This window comes from Sapajus apella, unplaced genomic scaffold (genome assembly GCF_009761245.1).
Source record: "Sapajus apella isolate SASKATOON/1434 unplaced genomic scaffold, GSC_monkey_1.0 scaffold123, whole genome shotgun sequence".
Taxonomy (NCBI): Eukaryota; Metazoa; Chordata; class Mammalia; order Primates; family Cebidae; genus Sapajus; species Sapajus apella.
This window is the reverse complement of record NW_022437063.1, coordinates 3148754-3167279: the sequence shown is the minus strand read 5'-3', so window position 1 is coordinate 3167279 and position 18526 is coordinate 3148754. Positions and strand designations below refer to the sequence as shown.

The following is an 18526-nucleotide window of genomic DNA, read 5'->3' as shown; positions in this document are numbered from 1 at the left end:
GGGCTGGGCCGCCCGGTGCTCCTGACCTTGAACCTTTGTGACTGGAGCGCATGCAAATCGCGGCGGGGCCGCGCCAAGCCCCGAGGGCGCAGCACCACCCGGCGTGTCCAGGGAACAATGCGCCACTGTCCCCGCGCGGCGCCGCGGGCTGGGAACGGCGCGGAACGCCAATGCGGCCCCCGGCGCGGCGGGGCGCGGCCCACGGGAACGTGCGTGTGCGCATGTGTCCACGTGTTGGCCTGGGCTGAGCTCGACCCCAGGCCTAGCCCCGGACCCCGCGGCCCTGGCGACCCTCCTGGAGGGTGTCCCTTTGTGACCAGGTCCAAAAGATCTTAGACTCTTGTAGGTGACTGCCTCTCCCTCCTTCCTGCCCTTCTTATTTTTCTTTTATTAGATTGATTTTTTAAAATCCTGTAAATGATCAGTAAGGAAATAAAGGCTGCCACCAATAACCGTCCCACCCAGGGAGAGCTCTGCTACCTGGAGACGGGCTCCCTCGCCTCCTCTCTCTCCATGGGGCAAATTCTTCCTCACAGCTCAGGATGAACTTTTAATTCAGCATCTTGACTTTTTCCTGGAAAATAACATTTATCATCCACTGCTTACCAATGTCCCTTTTAAAAGCTGGATGGTCGGCTCACGCCTGTAATCCTGGCATTTTAGGAAGCAGAGGCGGACAGATCATAAGGTCAGAAGTTCGAGACCAGCCTGGCCAACATGGTGAAACCCTGTCTCTACTAAAAATACAAAAATTAGCTGGGCATGGTGGCACGCACCTGTAATCCCAGCAACTCAGGAGGCTGAGGCAGGAGAATCACTTGAACCAGGGATGCGGACGTTGCAGCGAGCCAAGATCACGCCACTGCACTCCAGCCTGGGTGACAGAGTGATACTCCGCCTCAAAATAAATAAACAAATAAATAAAAGCTGCATGGTACTGTTCTCCTGAGCTGTGCCACAGTCCCTGCCGCTGCGTGTCTCGGTCACAGGGACAACGGCTTGTCAACAAGGTCTTCCGGGGCCCGTCAGTGGATGTGCAAAAGGAAAGGGACATCACCAAGAGCTGCCAAACTACGACGTGCTAAACTAGCCCAGAAAGGTGCCAGGCCCACATGTGGATCCTGCGGCATCCATCCCCACCTGCTTAAACATAGTCTGAACGGACAAGACAGAAAAAGCACACATGCCAGGCAGGCAGGCGATTCCAGCACCTTCTGTGAATTTGGATTGGGCACATTTGCGACAGGAGACGGCCACAACCCAGAATCTGAGGTCCCAGCCTTGCAGCCAACTGGAGGCTCATCACTTGTCCTCCGGAGACTCGGTATCCTCACGGGATTAGGGGTCTGTGAGCACTGCCTGCCCATCTTGCGGAGGCAGTGAGGGTTCCTGCGCATGCGCACACCTGTGTGGGTGGAGAGCATGCACTCAGGTTCATTTCTGCCAAGGTGCTGGGGAGCTCAGCTCTGCCATGGCAAGGGCTCAGGACAGGAGGAAGAGGTTTAGAGACAGTGACATTGGGCAAGATGTTCCCTGCCTGGGCCTTAGTTTCTCCAGAGTTAAAAGAGGATGTTGTAGAGACACTCTCTAAGCATCCTTCTAGCTCCCCCAGATATAAATGAATAAGATCACTCTTTCAAGGATGGGGATGAGGTACAGGGCTGGATCCTTCCCAGCCAGGGTGGCTGGCATTACTGGCTTTCGGCAGCTGACTCCCAGAGGCCTCCTTTGGGCTACACACTGGTACAGATCCCTGCCTCCCCAAAGGCATGAGACCCTGGTCTGCCATTTGGGGGCTCAGAGCCTGGCTAGAGGCAGGAGAGGTGAGGATGGAAGATAAAAACCCAGACGGTGAGTGTGGTGAGAAAGGAGGCATGAGGGCATGGTGTGTGGGAGAACAGAGGAGGCAGTGGAGGAGTCCAGGAAGGCTTCCTGGGAGACGGCTGCCTGAGTTGAGCCTCAAGAAGGATGAGTAGCTTCTCATCAGGAGAAGAGAGTGGAAAGCACTTCAGGCAAAGTTGCAGGCAGAGGGAGCATTCCAGGCAGAAGGAGCATTGCAGGGAGAGGGAGCACTGCAGAGAGAGGGAGCACTCAGGGAGAGGGAGTGCTCAGGGAGAGCGAACACTCCAAAGACAGGGACCAAAAGGGTGCAGGGAGCACTGCAGGAAGAGGGAGCACTACAGGGAGAGGGCGTGCTCAGGGAGAGGGAGCAGTGAAGGAAGAGGGAGCATTGCAGGGAAAGGGAACACTCAGGGAGAGGGAGCACTCTAACGAGAGGGACCACTGCAGGGAGAGGGAGTGCTGCAGGGAGAGGGTTCAGGGTGCACTCAGAGAGAGGGTGTACTCAGAGAGAGGGAACACTAAGAGAGAGGGAGCACTCAGAGAGAGGGAGCACTCAGAGAGAGAGAGCATCCCAGGGTAGGGAGCACTCAGGGAGAAGGAACATTCTGAAAGAGGAAGGACACTCAGAATTCACTTTAAAGAAATCTCTTCCTTGGGCAAATTGTCCTATTCTTTTGCATTCATAGACATTCTGCCTCACGGTGGCCAGCAGGACTAGAAACACCAACATTAAAATAAAACACAGAAGTCGGTCCAGCTAAAGGAAATGTCGGGGTGAGAAAATGAGACGGGGGAAGAGGGTGAGTTGAGTTTTTAAAAAAATGCCTGCCTTGAACTCCTGAGGAGTTGCAGGCTAGGAGTCCACTAATTTCTCAGTCCCAAGATTTGAGCGCCTTTAAGGAGCAGCTGGTTGCACAAGAGATGGGCAGTTTGATTCTGGCCCCAAAAGCCAGAGGCCTGTGAGCTGCATGGCATCAGGTCCTCGCCAAGGCCCCCTGATAACAGGGTAGGAAGCATACAGGGTGCAGCCATCAGGGGCCGGCTGAGTGGCAGCTGGGCCCTACGTAGCAGGGCTGCCGCTCTCAGCGTGGGCAAAACCAAGATGGGAGGGAAGCTTCAATGTGGCTGGACACACTGGACAGTGCACTCCAGGGTCCGGAGGACACCTGGGAAGGAGCTTGGCTCACACTTGGGAGTCAGGGAAGGCTTCCTAGAGGAAGTGATGGTGAAGGGTTGCTCTAATTCTGGCAGGGAAGTAGAATCACTATAAAATGGGAATAGCAACAGTGCCAGTCTCCCGGGGGGTGCGGAGAAAGCAGACCTGATGCACAGTCAGTCCACAGACCAGTGCACAGCGCCCAAGCCCTCATTTTACTGGACGTCTGACTGCTCCAGGGGCAAGGCTGGGACACCCTGAGGGTGACTGGGGAGGGAGATCCAGTTCTCAAGTCCTTTGTATTCCTGCTACTGAAGTATAACTTCTGAAACGAAATGTGTAAGTCATGACTGATGGATCCTCACTCCCAAAGACGTGTTTGGAAAACAAACAAAAGCTTTAAAGGCTGCAGCCCCAAGGCGACTGTCATGCCGTCAGCCTCACTCACACCTGGGCACTTTGGAGAGTCAGAGCTGGACAGGGCCATGGTTTCTGGTGAACAGAAGGGGAGACTGAGGCTCTGCAGTTCTTGTCTAAAGCCAGGATGGGCCAGGGTGTGACCCAGTCTCCCGCCTTCTCGGTCTTTCCACTACTTCACCGGATTCCTCGGAAATTAGCAATGGAAAAGCCATCCCACACTTGGGAAGGAGCGAGTCAGACTTTCCATCCCGGCTTCTTGCGAACACCTGGGACTCGGTGAGTCCCCCACACATCCCATGCAGAAGAGCGGGGCTGTGTCACCCGGGGGGCGGTTAATGAGGATGCTTTGGTGGTGCTGACATCAGGGGCAGAGCTCCTGCGTGGTTCGGCCGCCTGGGCTCCAGCTGGCAGCAGTGTGACCTGCCGCCTTTGGCTGCCACCACCCCAGGGCTGGGCATTGGGCAGAGGGGCTGGCTCAGTGGGCAGCTGGCAGGGCTGGTGGGGACTGGCCAGAGAGTATTGGCAAGGTCTTAGAGGTTTCTGGGCCCAGGACGAAAGGAAGGGAATGTGGACACTCGGCTCCTGTTTCACCGCATCCTCCCACCTTTGACCTCAGTGGTGCGAGGGGAAGGAACCAGGCCGGGAGCCACCTGCCTGGCTTGACCCTGGCTCGCTACTCAGCGTCCCGTGTCCCTGAACAAGCTGTGTCACCTCTCCAGCCTCAGTCTCCTCCTCTGTGAAATCGAATAACAACCATAGGGTACAATGTGAAAACTGCAGGGAATTAAGAATTAGGATGGTGCAGGGCACATAGTAAGTGCTTAGTAAAAGTGAGCATCCTAGACTCTGCCTGCCTCCACACCCTGGCTGTTTTGACCTGCCAGGCCTGAGGCCCAACTGCAAACTGCTCCATGTGGGTGGGCTGGGAGCTTCCTTTTTCCTTATTCCCTCCCTCCCTCTCTCCCGCCCTCCCTCCCTCCCTTCCTCCTTTCTCCTGCTTCTGCATCTCCTTTCTCTCTTCCTCTCTCTTTTCCTTCCTGCCTGCTTTCCATAAACTTGATGACTGTCTGCTTCTGTGCTGGTCTCTGTGCTACTTTCTACAGACAGAAAGTAAAATTAGCCAGATCTCGACGCCGTGACTCTGTGCTTAGAATCTAGTACAAAGCAGCAGGCAAGGGCCAGATGACTCAGAGCAGCACTGGCCAGCAGACCTGTCCATGAGGCTTGAAATGTTCTGGATCTGGACTTTGCAGTCAGGCAGCCACCAGACGCATGGGACTGTTGGACACTCGAAATGTGGCTAGTGTGACCCCAGAGCTCAATTTTAAATTTCATTTAATTTTAACTAATTTGCATTTATATGTGTTTATTTATTTATTTCTGAGATTGAGGTTTGCTCATGTCGCCCAGGCTGGCATGCAGTGGGGCTATCTTGGTTCACTGCAACCTTTGCCTCCCAGGCTCAAGTGATTCTCCTGCCTCAGCCTCCTGAGTAGCTGAGACTACAGGCATCCGCCACCACACCAGCTAATTTTTTGTATTTTTAGTAGAGACGGGGTTTCGCCATGTTGACCAGGCTGGTCTCAAACTCCCAACCTCAGGTGATCCGCCCGCCTTCGTCTCCCACAGTGCTGGGATTACAGGTGTGAGCCACTGCACCCGGCCTGTTTATTTATTTTTGAGACAGAGTCTCTGTCGCCCAGACTGGAGTGCAGTGGCGTGTTCTCGGCTCACCACAACCTCTGCCTCACAGGCTCAAGTGATTCTCCTGCCTCAGCCTCCCAAGTAGCTGGGATTACAGGTGCATGCCATTACCGCCCAGCTAATTTTTTGTATTTTTAGTAGAGATGGGGTTTCACCATGTTGCCCAGGCTGGTCTTGAACTCCTGACTTCAAATGATCCACCTGCCTCAGCCTCCCACAGTGCTGGGATTACAGGCATGAGCCACCACCCTGCGCCCGGCCTGCGTTTATATTTAAATAGTCACATATGGCTAGTGGCTACCCTATTAGATGGCACAGATCCAGAGTTACGGTCCCAACACACCACCCCGCATTATTTCTGCATAACACTTATTATACTTATTTACATTTGTGAGTTCATTTTTGTGCGCAGTCTTTCCACAAGGCACGTACCTTAGTCTGGTTTCCTTGGGGGCAAAGCTTGAGACAAAGGCTTACCGCAGACACTTCGGCTGGAAATGACATCTCAGGGACGCGATACGAGGGCGTCTCATCAAGTCAGTCACGGCTGCGGAGGCCCCATACCTGCTCCTGTGGAGGTTTCTGGGGGATCTCACGAAATGTATCTCAGAACTGTTCACTCACGAGCTGAAAAGATTTCTCCATCGGCTCAACTTGTCAGCAGTCAGGTCGGCTCTGTAGATGTTAACTTTCCAGCATTCCCAGGTTGCATGAGTGTGGCTGCACAGTGGGTCCTGCCAGGAACCCTGAGTCGCATGTTCAGAGAAGCGCCTGGACAGGAAGCAAGAGATCTCCAGCACAGGCCCAAGGCAAGGCACTGTGTGGCTGCTGGCACCCACTCGAAGCTGGACGAAGCCACTGAAGACCGTCTGTGGCCGGAATGGAGGAGCTGGGTTTGAGAAGACCTTAAAGTGGTGCATCAGAGGGGTCTGGTGCCTCCCTCACGCCTGCGTGTGCCCTTGATGACATCTAGTCTGCCACAGAGTTCTCTTCAAGGTGGCGGCCACAGCAAGCTCTGTAAGTTTGAAGATAAGATGATTAGTGGGAGGGGCTCCTCTCCATTACTGCGGCAGGTCTGAGGTCGTGATGGATCACCTTATCTCAATCCTCTGCCACCATTCCAGACGAGCACTTCCATGGGCCTAGGTTGTGTGGCTGTTGCGGGGTCCTCGTCTTTCTCTCTGGGGGGGTCTGAGCCCTCAGTTGCATTTGCCCTTGCTAGCTCTGGCTGCTGCCATTGCCAGGTCCCTGCTGTGACCATCGTGGAAGTGCCAAGGGGCACTGCAGTGAATTATCTGGCTCTGAGTGGGGCTTCTCTTGAGGTCAGGGCCAATGACTCTGCCAGGATGGTGACTCCTTTCTTTACCTGTTGGTCCACTGGCATGAAGAAGCCAAAATGACCAAGAGGTCATTGAAGGCTCAAGACCTGTAGTTTGTCACCTGGTGGCAGAATCTCCCTGTGGGAACCGGGACTTCAAACTTAACAAAGTCAAAGGACGAGGGACGGGTGAGAGAAGTCAGTCTCACCTCCTGGACCTAAGCCTTTCCCTTGGTTCCTGGACCTTTGGATTCTTAGTGTGGGGGACACAGTACCACAGGCCAGGGTTGATCTCCCACCCTTTGGCATTGAAGAGCACTTGCCACTTACTGTTCACCAGATTCTGTTTTTGGTTTTTTTTTTTTTTTGAGATGGAATCTCACTCTGTCACCAGGCTGGAGTGCAGTGGTACGATCTTGGCTCACTGCAACCTCCGCCTCCTGGGTTCAAGTGATTCGCCTGCCTCAGCTCCCAAGTAGCTGGGACTATAGGTGCATGAGCCACCAGGCCTGGCTAATTTTTGTATTTTTAGTAGAGACGGGGTTTCACCATGTTGGCCAGGCTGGTCTCGAACTCCTGACTTCAAGTAATCCACTCGCCTTGGCCCTCCAAAGTGCTGGGATTACAGGTGTGAGCCACTGTGCCCGCCCCAGGCTAGGTAATTTATAAAGGAAAGAGGTTTAATTGACTCTTTCCACATGGCTGGGGAGGCCTCAGGAAACTTACAATCATGGTGGAAGGCGAAGGGAAAGCAGGCACCTCATTCACAGGGCAGCAGGGGACAGAAGTGCAAAGTGAAGGGAGAAGAACCCCTTATAAAACCATCGGATATCGTGAAAACTCACTCAGTATTATGAGAACAGCATGGGGGAACCACCCCCATAATCCAGTTACCTCCCATGAGATTCCTGCCCCACCACGTGGGGATTACAGTTCAGATTACAATTCAAGATGAGATTTGGGTGGAGACACAGAACCAGACCATATCAGTAACATGTGAAAGTCTCTTTGTAACTAAATAAGACAAAATATTTGCAAATGACATGGGAAGGCAACTTACAGAAGAGAAACTTCAAATTGCCAATACAAATGTGAAAAATGTTCAATTTCAAAGGATCCAAATTAGACTAAGATAAAATTTTCAGCTTTTAGACTGGAAAAGCATATAAAAAGATCATCAAAAATACTTATAAAAGATTGTAAGTCCCAGTAAGTGTTCAGGGAATGAACATTCTTATGTGTTCTGGTGTGACAGCAAATTCTGAAAATGTCCTCGTGGCAAAGTGGGCAACATGAATTCACTAAACAAATATTTCCTGAGCTCCTCTGTACCTCAGGCATGTGGTAACAACGTACAATGTCTTGTTCTCATTTCCCTTCCAGTGTAGTACAGTAGATAGACATTAAAGAAGAAAGTATACAAACAAGTTCATAATTGCTACAGTTGTAGAAAGTACTTATAAATGTGTTTAACAAGCGGTCCTAACCTGGTCAGGATTATTGGAAAGACTACCCTAAGGAGGTGATTCTTAAGCCAAGTCTAGCACAATGAAAAAAAATTGGGGGAGGAGAATAGTGAGGGAAACTGGACAGAGGAAGTGGCAGTGTGAAAGCTCTGATGAGCTCTGGGACGGTTCAGTTCCCTACTCGGCCACATCTGTCATTCCTGGAGTCCTTGGCCCTGGCTGATGATTCCACTACTGATTCCAAAGCTGCTATGATATATTAGCTACAATACCCAGTTTTCAACCAAAAATTACTAGACAAAGAAACAGGAAAATGTGTTTCATAAAGGAAGCTAACAGGTGTAATCTCTGAGCCCAGAATTTAGATTTAGCAGGTACAGACTTCAAAGTATCTGTTATAAATATGTTTGAAGAATTAACAAAAAAATAGGTTCATAGGAAAATATGTTCAAGGAACTATAGGAAAATACGATGTCAATGAGTGAACAGAGAATTTGCACGGACAAATGGAAACATTAATGAGAATTCTAGAGCTGAAATGAGTAATAATGCAATTTAAAAAATTTACTAGATGGACCCCAGTTCTGGAAATGGCAGGAAAACAAAGGATCAGAAACCCTGAAGACGAATCAGCAGAAAATATTTAACTCAAAGAAAAGGGGGAAATAGAATTGGAGTCAAAAGGTCGGGTGCACTGGCTCACGCCTGTAATTCCAGCACTTTGGGAGGCCAAGGCAGGTGCGTCACCTGAGGTCAGGAGTTCGAGACCAGCCTGGCCAATATGGTGAAACCCTGTCTCTATAAACATATAAAAATGAGCCAGGTGTGGTGGTAGGCACCTGTTATCCCAGCTACTTGGAAGGCTGAGGCAGGAGAATTGCTTGAACCTGGGAGATGGAGGTTACAGTGAGCCGAGATTGTGCCATTGTGCTTCAGCCTGGGTGACAGAGCAAGACTATCTCAAAAAAAAAAAAAAAAAAAAAAGAAGAGAACTTCAGTGTTCTCTTGGACAGTACCAACCAAGCAGCACAAATACGTGTAATTGGAGTCCCAGAAGGAGAGGAGAGAGACAAAGGGGCAAAACAAATTTGAGGAAATATGGTTGAAAACTTCTCAGTATTAATGGAAAGCATTAACTTGGAGATCCAAAAAGCTCAACAAACCCCAGGCAGAGTAAAATAATTCCTAGGCAAATCACAGTCAAATTTCTAAAAGTCAAGGCCTAAGAAAAAATTTTGAAAGGTTTGGGAGAAAAAAAATGACTTGTTCAATAAGGGGAATTATGACAGAACAGCAAGTAGCTTCTTAAAAAAGAGGGAGTGCAAATCCAGAGGCTGCCTCTTTTATGCAATCAGAGGCCCAAGACTATATATTAGTGAGAAGGAAAGATAATTAATACTTAGTGATATATTAAATAGGAATTCCCTAGAACTGAAGGAAGAGGTGAGTCCTCAGATTGGAAGTGCTCAGTGAATGCCAACTAGGACAAAAGAAAGAATGAAAATTAAAATCTCAACATTCTACTAGAAGGTAAGTCATCATGGACTTTCAGAATATCTAGGAAAGAGAGAAAAAAGTATCTAAAGCTACTAGTAAAAAAAATTCCATAAATCTACTAATAAGTAAAAGCTACTGCTTCTAGAGAAAATTCATCAGATTCACATCAGAGCCTGATCAGTCATAAGCAGTATTCCTATTTACCAGCAATTGCAAGTTAGAAGATGTAACAAAACTGAAATCTCCCATTTATGGTAATGCTAAAATATACAAGAAACTTGACACTGAACCTCTCAGGAATATACTTTTTTAAAAGAGAGAGAGAGATGGGATTTCTGTGACAAGCCAATTCTGTAATTCATAGGGGAATGAAAATGTCCAAGAATAGCCGAGACTATTTGGAAGCAGAAGAAGAACAAGATGGTGAGAACTTGCCCTACCAAATTATAAGATGTATACAGGAATTAGGCCAGGCATGGTGGCTGACGCCTATAATCCCAGCACTTTGGGAGCCTGAGGCAGGCGGATCACCTGAGGTCAGAGTTCCAGACCAGCCTGGTCAACATGGTGAAACCCCGTATGTACTAAAAATACAAAAATTAGCTCGGCATGGTGGCACACACCTGTAATTTCAGCTACTCAGGAGGCTGAGGCAGGAGAATCACTAGAACCTGGGAGGTGGAGGTTGCAGTGAGCTGAGATCACACCATTGCACTCTAGCCTGGGTGACTCCATCTCAAGAAAGAAAGAAAGAAGAAAGAAAAGAAAGAAAGAGAAAGAAAGAAAGAGAAGGAAGGAAGGAAGGAAGGAAGGAAGGAAGGAAGGAAGGAAGGAAGGAAAGAAGGGACAGAAAGAAAAAGAAAGAAAAGCAATACTTTAAGTCAACTTGTGAAAAATTGAGTGTGTTTCTATATGGGTTGCAAATGAGATACAAACAGCACAAATCACAGATGAAACCACTGATCAATAATAACATCACTTCATGACAACAGCCAACAAAGTGAAAAGATGTGACATAGAGGAAAAAAGTGTCATAGACTTGGAAGTGGGTTTATGGGAGTGTGGGTGTCCTTTCAGTAGTGTGCTGAGTGGCATCTGTCTAGTGGCCCCACTGGGAATGATCTGATTCTATGGGGTCCTTCTTCAACTGCTACGCTACGGACTAAGCTGTTTTTTTTTTCTTGAGACAGAGTCTTGCTCTGTCACCAGGAGCCAGGCTGGAATGCAGTGGCAAGACCTCGGCTCACTGCAACCTCCGCCTCCCAGGTTCAAGCAATTCTTCTGCCTCAGCCTCCCAAGTAGCTGGGACTACAGGCGCGTGCCACCATGCCTAGCTAATTTTTGTATTTTTTTTCAGTAGAGACAGGGTTTCACCATGTTGGCCAGGATGGTCTCGATCTCTTGACCTCATGATCCGCCCGCCTCAGCCTCCCAAAGTGCTGGGATTACAGGCGTGAGCCGTGGCGCCTGGCCACTAAGCTATTTTACAGCTCTCAGGGGAGAAGTTAAGTTATAGAAAACCAATTATAAGGCCAATGATCCTGCCCATAGAATGCAAATGAATTTTGCTCCATAGAGAGTGAATTGAATTCTGTCCCATAGAAAAGATAATCCCAAGCTGTACTGCCCTATACGATAGTAAGCAGTTTGCACCAATAAGCAAACGTGTTCCAGCTTTCCTTGCTGCCTACGTGTCTGTCTTTCCAGTTCTCCTTTGAACTGGTTTTAACATCTTACTGGTTTCCTTACTAATGAATTAAATAAAATCTTAGGTGTGTTCAATTTTTATTTGCATGAGAATCATGATTTTGCCTCTAAACATTAATTTTTATCTAAGAGAATTTGAATTGATAATATATGTAAGTACAAAAGCAGCTCCTGGCCGGGTAGGGTGGCTCACGCCTGTAATCCCAGCACTTTGGGAGCCTGAGGCAGGTAGATCACGAGGTCAGGAGTTTGAGACCAGCCTGACCAAGATGGTGAGATCCTCTCTCTACTAAAAATACAAAAATGAGCCAGGTGTGCTGGCAGGTGTCTGTAATTCCAGCTACTCAGGAGGCTGAGGCAGGAGAATTGCTTGAACCTGAGAGGCGGAGGTTGCGGTGAGCCGAGATCACGACACTAGACTCTAGCCTGAGCAACAGAGCGAGACTCCAACTCCAAGGAAAAAAAAAAGGCAAAAAACAAAAGGAGCTCCTATACACTAACAAAAAAGACAAAAATCCAATTAAACACCAGTGTAGTTTTTACACAGAGAAGAAATAACCTCATTAGTAATCAGAGGAAGTAAAATTAAAACAACAGCTTCTCATTTTTCACTCACAGCAGGTTTCAGCTGCTCTGAAGCTGTGGCCATTGTCAGGGTAGGGCCTGGGAACTGAGGAGGGGCTGGCCTGGGCACACTTATCTGTGAGGTCTGAATATCTTTAAAAGGAAAGATCCTCGGGGCTCCTGGGGGTGGGGTGTAGGGCCTTAGGGCACGTTGGCAGTGGCCCAGGTGAGAGGGCTCAGATCTGGGTATGTGCTATTGTAGCAGAGAAACTGCATGGGGGAGTGCGGATGGCTTAGGGCATCTGGGGTTCTGGCAGTGACATCCCTGGAGGCTGACATCTGCCTCTGCCCTGAGGCCTGCAGGAGTCCAGTCTCTCTCATGCCAACCCGAGAGACAGAGGTCAGAAGTCATGAGGCAGCCTCTGTCCAGGAGTGGCCGGTGCTGTGGCTCAGCTCCCCTGGGCTGGGACATTAGGGGAGGTGTTCTTGATCCCAGCAGGGTGACCCCATGGAGATGTGGGGCTGCTGCAGGAGGCCGGGGGTGGAGGTCCTGCAGCCGGGTGGACGTAGGCTAGCCAGAGCCAGCCCAGGCGCATGCCTGGTGCCAGTCTCGTAGTCCAGGCCTGGTGCTGCTGGCCCCATCCTCTCCACCCAGCCCTCCTCTCTGGGCAGCTGGCCTCAGAAATACTGGAGAGGACCCCCCCCCAACCCGCACGGTCCGCCTGTAATCCAGCACTTTGGGAGGGTGAGTCGGGTGGATCACTTGAGGTCAGGAGTTTGAGACTAGGCTGACCAACATGCTGAAACCGGGTCTCCACTAAAAATACAAAGTTGGCTGGGCGTGGTGGCTCGTGCGCGCTATCCCAGCTACTTGGGAGGCTGAGGCAACGGAATCGCTTGAACCCGGGAGGCGAAGGGTGCCGTGAGCCGAGATCAGGCCACTGCAAGCCAGCCTGGGCGACAAGAGTGAAACATCGTCAAAAAAAAAAAAAAAAAAAAAAAAAAGAAAAGAAAGAAAAAGGAAAGAAGAAAGAAATATCGGAGGGGACGTGGGGTCCAGGCTGGTCAGGGCTGAAGGCGTAAACATGTGAGAGTCTGGAGCCGGGTGAGGTCACGAGAAGAGAGGCGGGACAGGAACAGCGCCGTGGGTGCCACGCGAGACACGGGGTGGGCGGGCCGCCTGGCCCGGAGCTGGCTGCCGCCATGTCAGTGGAGGGTGGCGACAACCCGTGCCCGGAGGGGGCCGAGGCCTGTGCCGGGGGCCGGGGGGTGGAGGCCCCCGGGAAGGCCTGGCGTGGGACGGCGGGCGGGTGGAGGGGGCGTGGCGCCCAGGGCGGGGTTCCCCGCGCAGCCCGAGCCGGAGCGCCGCAGGGAAGGGAGCGGCGGAAGATGCGGAGACAGAGGGAGGTTCCCAAGAAGGCCGAGGGAACGGGCAGGCCCGGAGGAGCAGGCGGGAACGCGGAGGGGGGCCGGGGCCGCAGCACGGAGGGTTTGGGGGCGCAAAGGTGAAGCATGCCCCCCGGGAAGCCAGGGGGCACCGCAGCGACTTGCCCGGGTTCCGGGCCCGCCTTGCACGCGCCCCACCCCGCACCTGGACGGCGACGATCCGCGGGGCCCGCTGGCGCCTGGGAGGGCGTCCTGGGGGAGGTCCGAGTTCCCGGAAAGTGCAAGCTCCAGCCCAGAGCGGCGCTGAGCAGGGCCGGGCCGGGCTCCCGGGGCGCCCGGGCGGCTGCAGGTCGCGGCGGGGCCGCTGGGGACGCGGAGGGCGCTGACTCCGGCGCCGACGCACCGCGGGCTGCGCTTCGGGGGCTCTGGGGCCGCGGCCGCTCGGGTCTGCCCCCCAGCGACCTTTCCTGGGAGCGTTCGCAGCGGCTCTCCTCCTTCCCGGGCGGGGGGCTTCTGCCCTCCGCCCAGACTTCAAAGCCATTTTCTGCACTGGCCCGTGGCCTCGGAGCGCGGCGTTCCGCCCTCATGGGGCTGGCAGGGGCGGTTTCTAGAGAGGCCTCCACGCTTGGACCGGGACGAAAAGCCTTCACCGTCTTCAATGCAAGCAACAAAGCTGTACACGGACCCCCAGTGCCATTGCCTCATTCATGTGTTCATGTGTCCCTCATGCACTCATTCATTCCTTCATTCATTCAGCCCACGTGTTCACCCAGGGCCCCGCGCAGGGCCGGGGACGCTGCCATGGAGGAGACGGAAGCACCCCTGGCCTGGAGGGAGCCCCTGTAAATTTCACTGCCAGCGGCCGGAGGCTGGTGAAAGGCTGTGGAGCCTGAGGCCTGGGAAGGCCTCGTGGGTGATGAGGGCAGAGGTGGGTGGAGCGCGGTGGTGGCTAGGAAGCCCCAAGAGAAGGCCCCAAGGCGTGGTGGGTTGGAGCAGATGAGGGCAAGGGGGTGGGGATGGGCACAGACCTCCAGAAGGAGGCCGAGTGTGGGGTGCAGGACACCCGGGGCCGTGGACAAGCGGGAGTCCCTGAGGCAGTGCCCACCTGTGGGGTTCCCGCCTTCTGCCCCGCCTCTCGGAATTCCCTCCTGGGCACACATCCCTCACCTGTGGCCCCTTCAGGGTTGGCTCGAAGGTCCTGCCTTCCCTGGGTCAGCCCCATCCGATCCGGAGCACAAGGCCTGGCCCATTCTGCTTAACTCAGGCCAGCTCTGTCCCTTCGAGCTGCAGAGCACGCACAGGGTCCAATTGCTGCCCCTGCCCACCCCTGTGTCCTTCCCCTCCGTCCCCCGCGTTGACTAGGGCAGCGCTAATTGACTTCCTTCCTGCTGGCTGGAGCGTCTGGGGGCCCACGTGGCTGCCAGCTCAGCAGAGCGTGCTGCTGCCCCTGGGCTGTGGGGCTGAGACCCCACGGATTCTCCCGCAGGCAGGCGAGTAGTCCAGCCTCAAGTGGGGAAGGGGCAGGGGGAAGGGTGCTGGGAACGCTGCCGCCTGGGAGCCCATGGAGACACAGACAAGGGGGCTTCTGCAGGCCCCGGGGGCTGCTCTGTAGACAGCACCCCTTGCCCTGGGCCCCTTCTCTATCTCCTTTCTCCTTAAAATCACAGCCTCTCCCCTGCAGGCCAGCCCAGTCCCTCAGCTCTGGGTCCTTGTACCCTCAGTGCCCCTCGGCTCCTCGGCTTCCCACGCTGCAGAGTCACAGTGATTGGGATGACAGGGTCCCGTCTTCTCTGCCTCTGAGTTCCAGGACGGCAGACGCCATTGTGACCCATGTACTGGCAGAGGCCTCTCCCTGAGCTCCTGTCCCACTCTGGGTCTCCCCAGAAGACAGCCTAGAGCAAAGATTCATGTCAGCGCCACAGCACTCACGTGGGGGGCCCGGGGAGGGAGGGCCTCGGCCAGTCCAGTGCACTCTGCTAGCGGAGCCAGCCACTGCCTGGGCCTGGGCTCTGTCTCAGGAGCCAGAGCCAGGAGGGCAGCCCTCTGAGTTGCCCCTGTAGAGGGCTTTTGTCCCCAGCCCCTTCCCTCCCAGGGAGGACCGCCTCCCGCACTGCACTCTGGCATTCTGGGTTTGCCTGGCTTGGGGCCAAAGACAGCATCTGTCCACAGTAGCAGTAAAAATATCCTTCACACGTGGGCACAGGACTGGCCACTCTTTAGGGGAGCCCCTCGGGAGGGTGGGAGGCCCATGGGGTATGTGGCTACTGAGCTCCAGTCACTGCGGCTGGATAGAGAAACCCTCTTCCTTTATCTACTGAGCTTGTGCTGTCTTCGTTCTCCTGAATGGCTGGGCAAGGGAGCTGTGTGCCTAGAGGGCAGAACTGGGGTAGTGCCTGCCCCTGCCCTCCCAGCCCCTCCCCTCCACTCCCTGTCCCCCGCTCCCCCACCCCCACCAGCCCTAGCTTGTTCCCCAGAGACCCAAGGGACAGGCTGTGGGGCCTGGCAGCTCAGCCCCGACGGGCCTAGTCTAAACCGATGTTCCGCCAGGGAGGCCCATTTGGCCGCCGGGTTGCCTGAACAGCCCAGCCTTTGTCCGGGGCAGTCACAGGCGCTGTTTGCTCAGTGCCTGGCTTGTTTTTCCCAGGCCAGTGAGGCAGGCAGAGGCACCGGAGCCATGGAAACAGCACAGACCACCTGTCCTGCCCCAGCTCCGCTCCCGCCCGGTTGCTTTCTCTGCCCCTGTGGACCTCCTGGTGCGCTGGCCCTGCCCCAGCTGAGCCCTGGGCAGAGCAGGACAGTGCCTTGCCCCCGCCCACCCTGGGACTTTAGCTGGGCCGGGCACAGAGAGAGCCAAGGGGTTTCTGGAGCTCTGGAGTCCCTCCAACTGCTCTCAGCACTCACCAGACGCAAGCTCTGTGGACCATGGGGACTGAGGACTCCTTCCTCTGCCTCCCCCTTCCTTCCTCTCTCCTGGGGAGGGGCCAAAGGCAAGGCCAGCTCAGGGAAATACTCTCTGATCAGAGTTGCCCCAACAGGAAATAGGCTATCTTTAAAGGTGGTGAGTTCCCCGTCATGTGAGGCATGCAAGGGGAGACTCTTGGGGCTGCAATAAGGGAATCCTTATTGTATGGGAGGGGAAATAAATGGATCAAGTGAGTATAAAAAGAGCTCTTTCTTTCATTCATTCATTCACTCCATTTATTGATTGACTCATTGATCCATTCAGAAAACACCAGTGGCATCCATCCTTCAGCCTAGGCTGGGTGCCGGGTTCGGAACATTCAGCAGTGAGACTGCAGTCATGACCTCTGCTTTCACGGCAGGCAGAGTCATGTGGGTAAGAGGGCGTGGGGGAGACACATGTGAGAATGAACAAGGCCTCTGGGAAGCGGGGTAGGAGCTGAGAGGGGTCAGAGAGATTATGAGTTTTGTGCCCTATTCCATGGGTAGGGAAACTGAGGCACAGAGGGATAGTCATGACACAGAGAACCTGGATCACTCTCCAGAGCTTCTGGGTCCACAGTCATCCCAGCTGCAAAGACCCTGCGATCCTGAGGAGGGAGGCTCCTCCCAGGTGTGGGGAGTGGCTTGGGAGTGCTCCAGCAACTTCATGTCCCAAGCACTGCTTATGGGCCAGCCTGGGCTGGGGAATGCAGAGAGCAGTGGGGAGAACCTGATCTTGGGACTGACTTCCAGGTTGGGACAACCTTGCTTCGAGGGGCTGTGTGGCTGGCTTTAAGTACCAGGAAGTTCTGATTTCTTCTCACCCGTTATAGTTAATTAGTGCTGCCTAACAGCCCCAAAACAATGACTAAAACTGCAGCCACTTTATTATGCTCAGGAAGTCTGTTCTGAAAGGGCACAGTAGGGACAGCTCCACTCTGCTGTGTGGGTTCTGTGCCCCACCAGAGACAACTCAGATGGCTGGGGGCCAGTTCACCTGCGGCTGATGGATCCACTTCCAAGATGGATTCTGCATTCGCATGGCTGGTGTCTGGGCTGGGCTGGCTAGAAGGCTGGAACTGTCAACCAGCATACCCCCATGTGACTCCTCATGGAGTTTGGACTTCCTCACAGCATGGAGGTCTCAGGTTGTTGAACTTCCTTCTTAGATGGCAACTTGGGACTCCAAGATATAAGCCATAGGGCCTTTTATGAGTGAACCTTGAAAGTTACCCGGCAGCACTTCTGCTGAATTCTCTTGGTTGAAGTAGTCACAAGCCCACCTGGATTCAAGAGGAGAGGCCACAGGGCCCACCCTTCAACGAGAGAAGGACCAAGGACTTTGCAGCCATATTTAACACTGCCACACTGGCCTCCAATTTCCTCCTTTCTCCTCTGAAAAATCTACCATTTGCCAAGGTTGGGCTTAAGTTCCAAGCCAGAAAAACTTCCTGCTAACTCCTATCCCCAGTGATACTTCCTGCCCACCGCTGCGTTCTTGGTTATGGTTGCTCTAATAAGTAACAGGGACAGCCATGAGTGCCAATTCACACTTGTATGCTACTTGGTTCTTAGAGCAATCCTGTGAGGCATTTTAGGTGGGAGAGTGGGCATCTCACATGGAGTTTTGCAGGGTGAGTAGGAGTCTTCCAGACAGACACAGTTTAGGAAAAGGTATGATGAGCTTGGGCACACGTGCAGTTGGGTGGGGCTGGAGGACAGTGTCACTGACTTGAGGGAAGAGGTTTCTTAGTGGAGAAGCGCACCACACAGTCCTCTGTTTTAGGAAGACTCCTTTGGCCCAGACCGTGTGAAGACCGGAAGCTGGCCTAGGGGAGCTGGCCTAGGGGAGCTGGCGCTGGGGCTCACTCATGGATCCCCACAAGTGCCTGTCTGCCTGTGTCTCCTACGTGGTTTTGCGAGTCCTTTCAACCATTCTCTGGGGTGGGCATTGTCAACCCATTTTACATGATAAAACCAGGCCGGGTGAGGTGGCTCACGCCTGTAATCCCAGCACTTGGGAGGCTGAGGCAGGTGGATCGCTTGAGCCGAGGCGTTTGAGACCAGCCTGGGCAACGTAGCAGACCCCGTCTCTACAAAAACAAACAAACGGACAAACGCAAGTTAGCCAGGCATGGTGGTGTGCACCTGTGGTCCCAGCTACTCAGAAGGCTGAGGGGGGAGGATTGCTTGAGCCCAGGAGGTAGAGGTTGCAGTGAGCCATGATTGCACCACAGCACTCCAGCCTGGGTGACAGAGCAAGACCCTGTCTACAGAACACACACACACACGCACACACACACACACCCCAGATGAGAAAGCGGAGGCACCAAGAGGTGTTTCTGGAATCCAAACTGGGCAGGAAGGCTAGGAGCGCAGCAGGGAGCAGCCCTTGTCTCCTCCACAGGTAGGAAGCTCCTCCTCCCTCCCCAGAGCCTCCGCTGCCCCTGCAGCCCCACCCCTCTCAGCCCTGACCCTGTGGTCCAGAAAGGTCCCTGCAAGCCGGCTGCGGGTGGCTTATTC

At 53.4% G+C, this 18526-nt stretch overlaps 1 protein-coding gene across 1 annotated transcript; it reads right to left on the bottom strand.

Moving 5' to 3' along the window:
* Window positions 1–5377: 5377 nt before the first annotated feature.
* On the bottom strand, window positions 5378–14355 carry LOC116538894 (predicted GPI-anchored protein 58). The gene is made up of 2 exons (XM_032261467.1): window positions 13266–14355; window positions 5378–6137 (listed from the first exon to the last, which is right to left on the bottom strand). Exons 1-2 carry the CDS (start codon window positions 13645–13647, stop codon window positions 6064–6066), a joined length of 456 nt encoding a protein of 151 aa, XP_032117358.1. The 5' UTR covers window positions 13648–14355; the 3' UTR covers window positions 5378–6063.
* Window positions 14356–18526: the final 4171 nt, after the last annotated feature.

Bases quoted from the DNA above. Each gene is read 5' to 3' on its own strand.
- LOC116538894 (XM_032261467.1), bottom strand. From the start codon at position 13,647: ATGAGGGCGGAACGCCGCGCTCCGAGGCCACGGGCCAGTGCAGAAAAT. The intron at 6,138-13,265 runs GTGCGGGGTGGG...TCAAACTTACAG, and splicing joins CGCGGATCGTCGCCGTCCAG to AGCTTGCTGTGGCCGCCACC.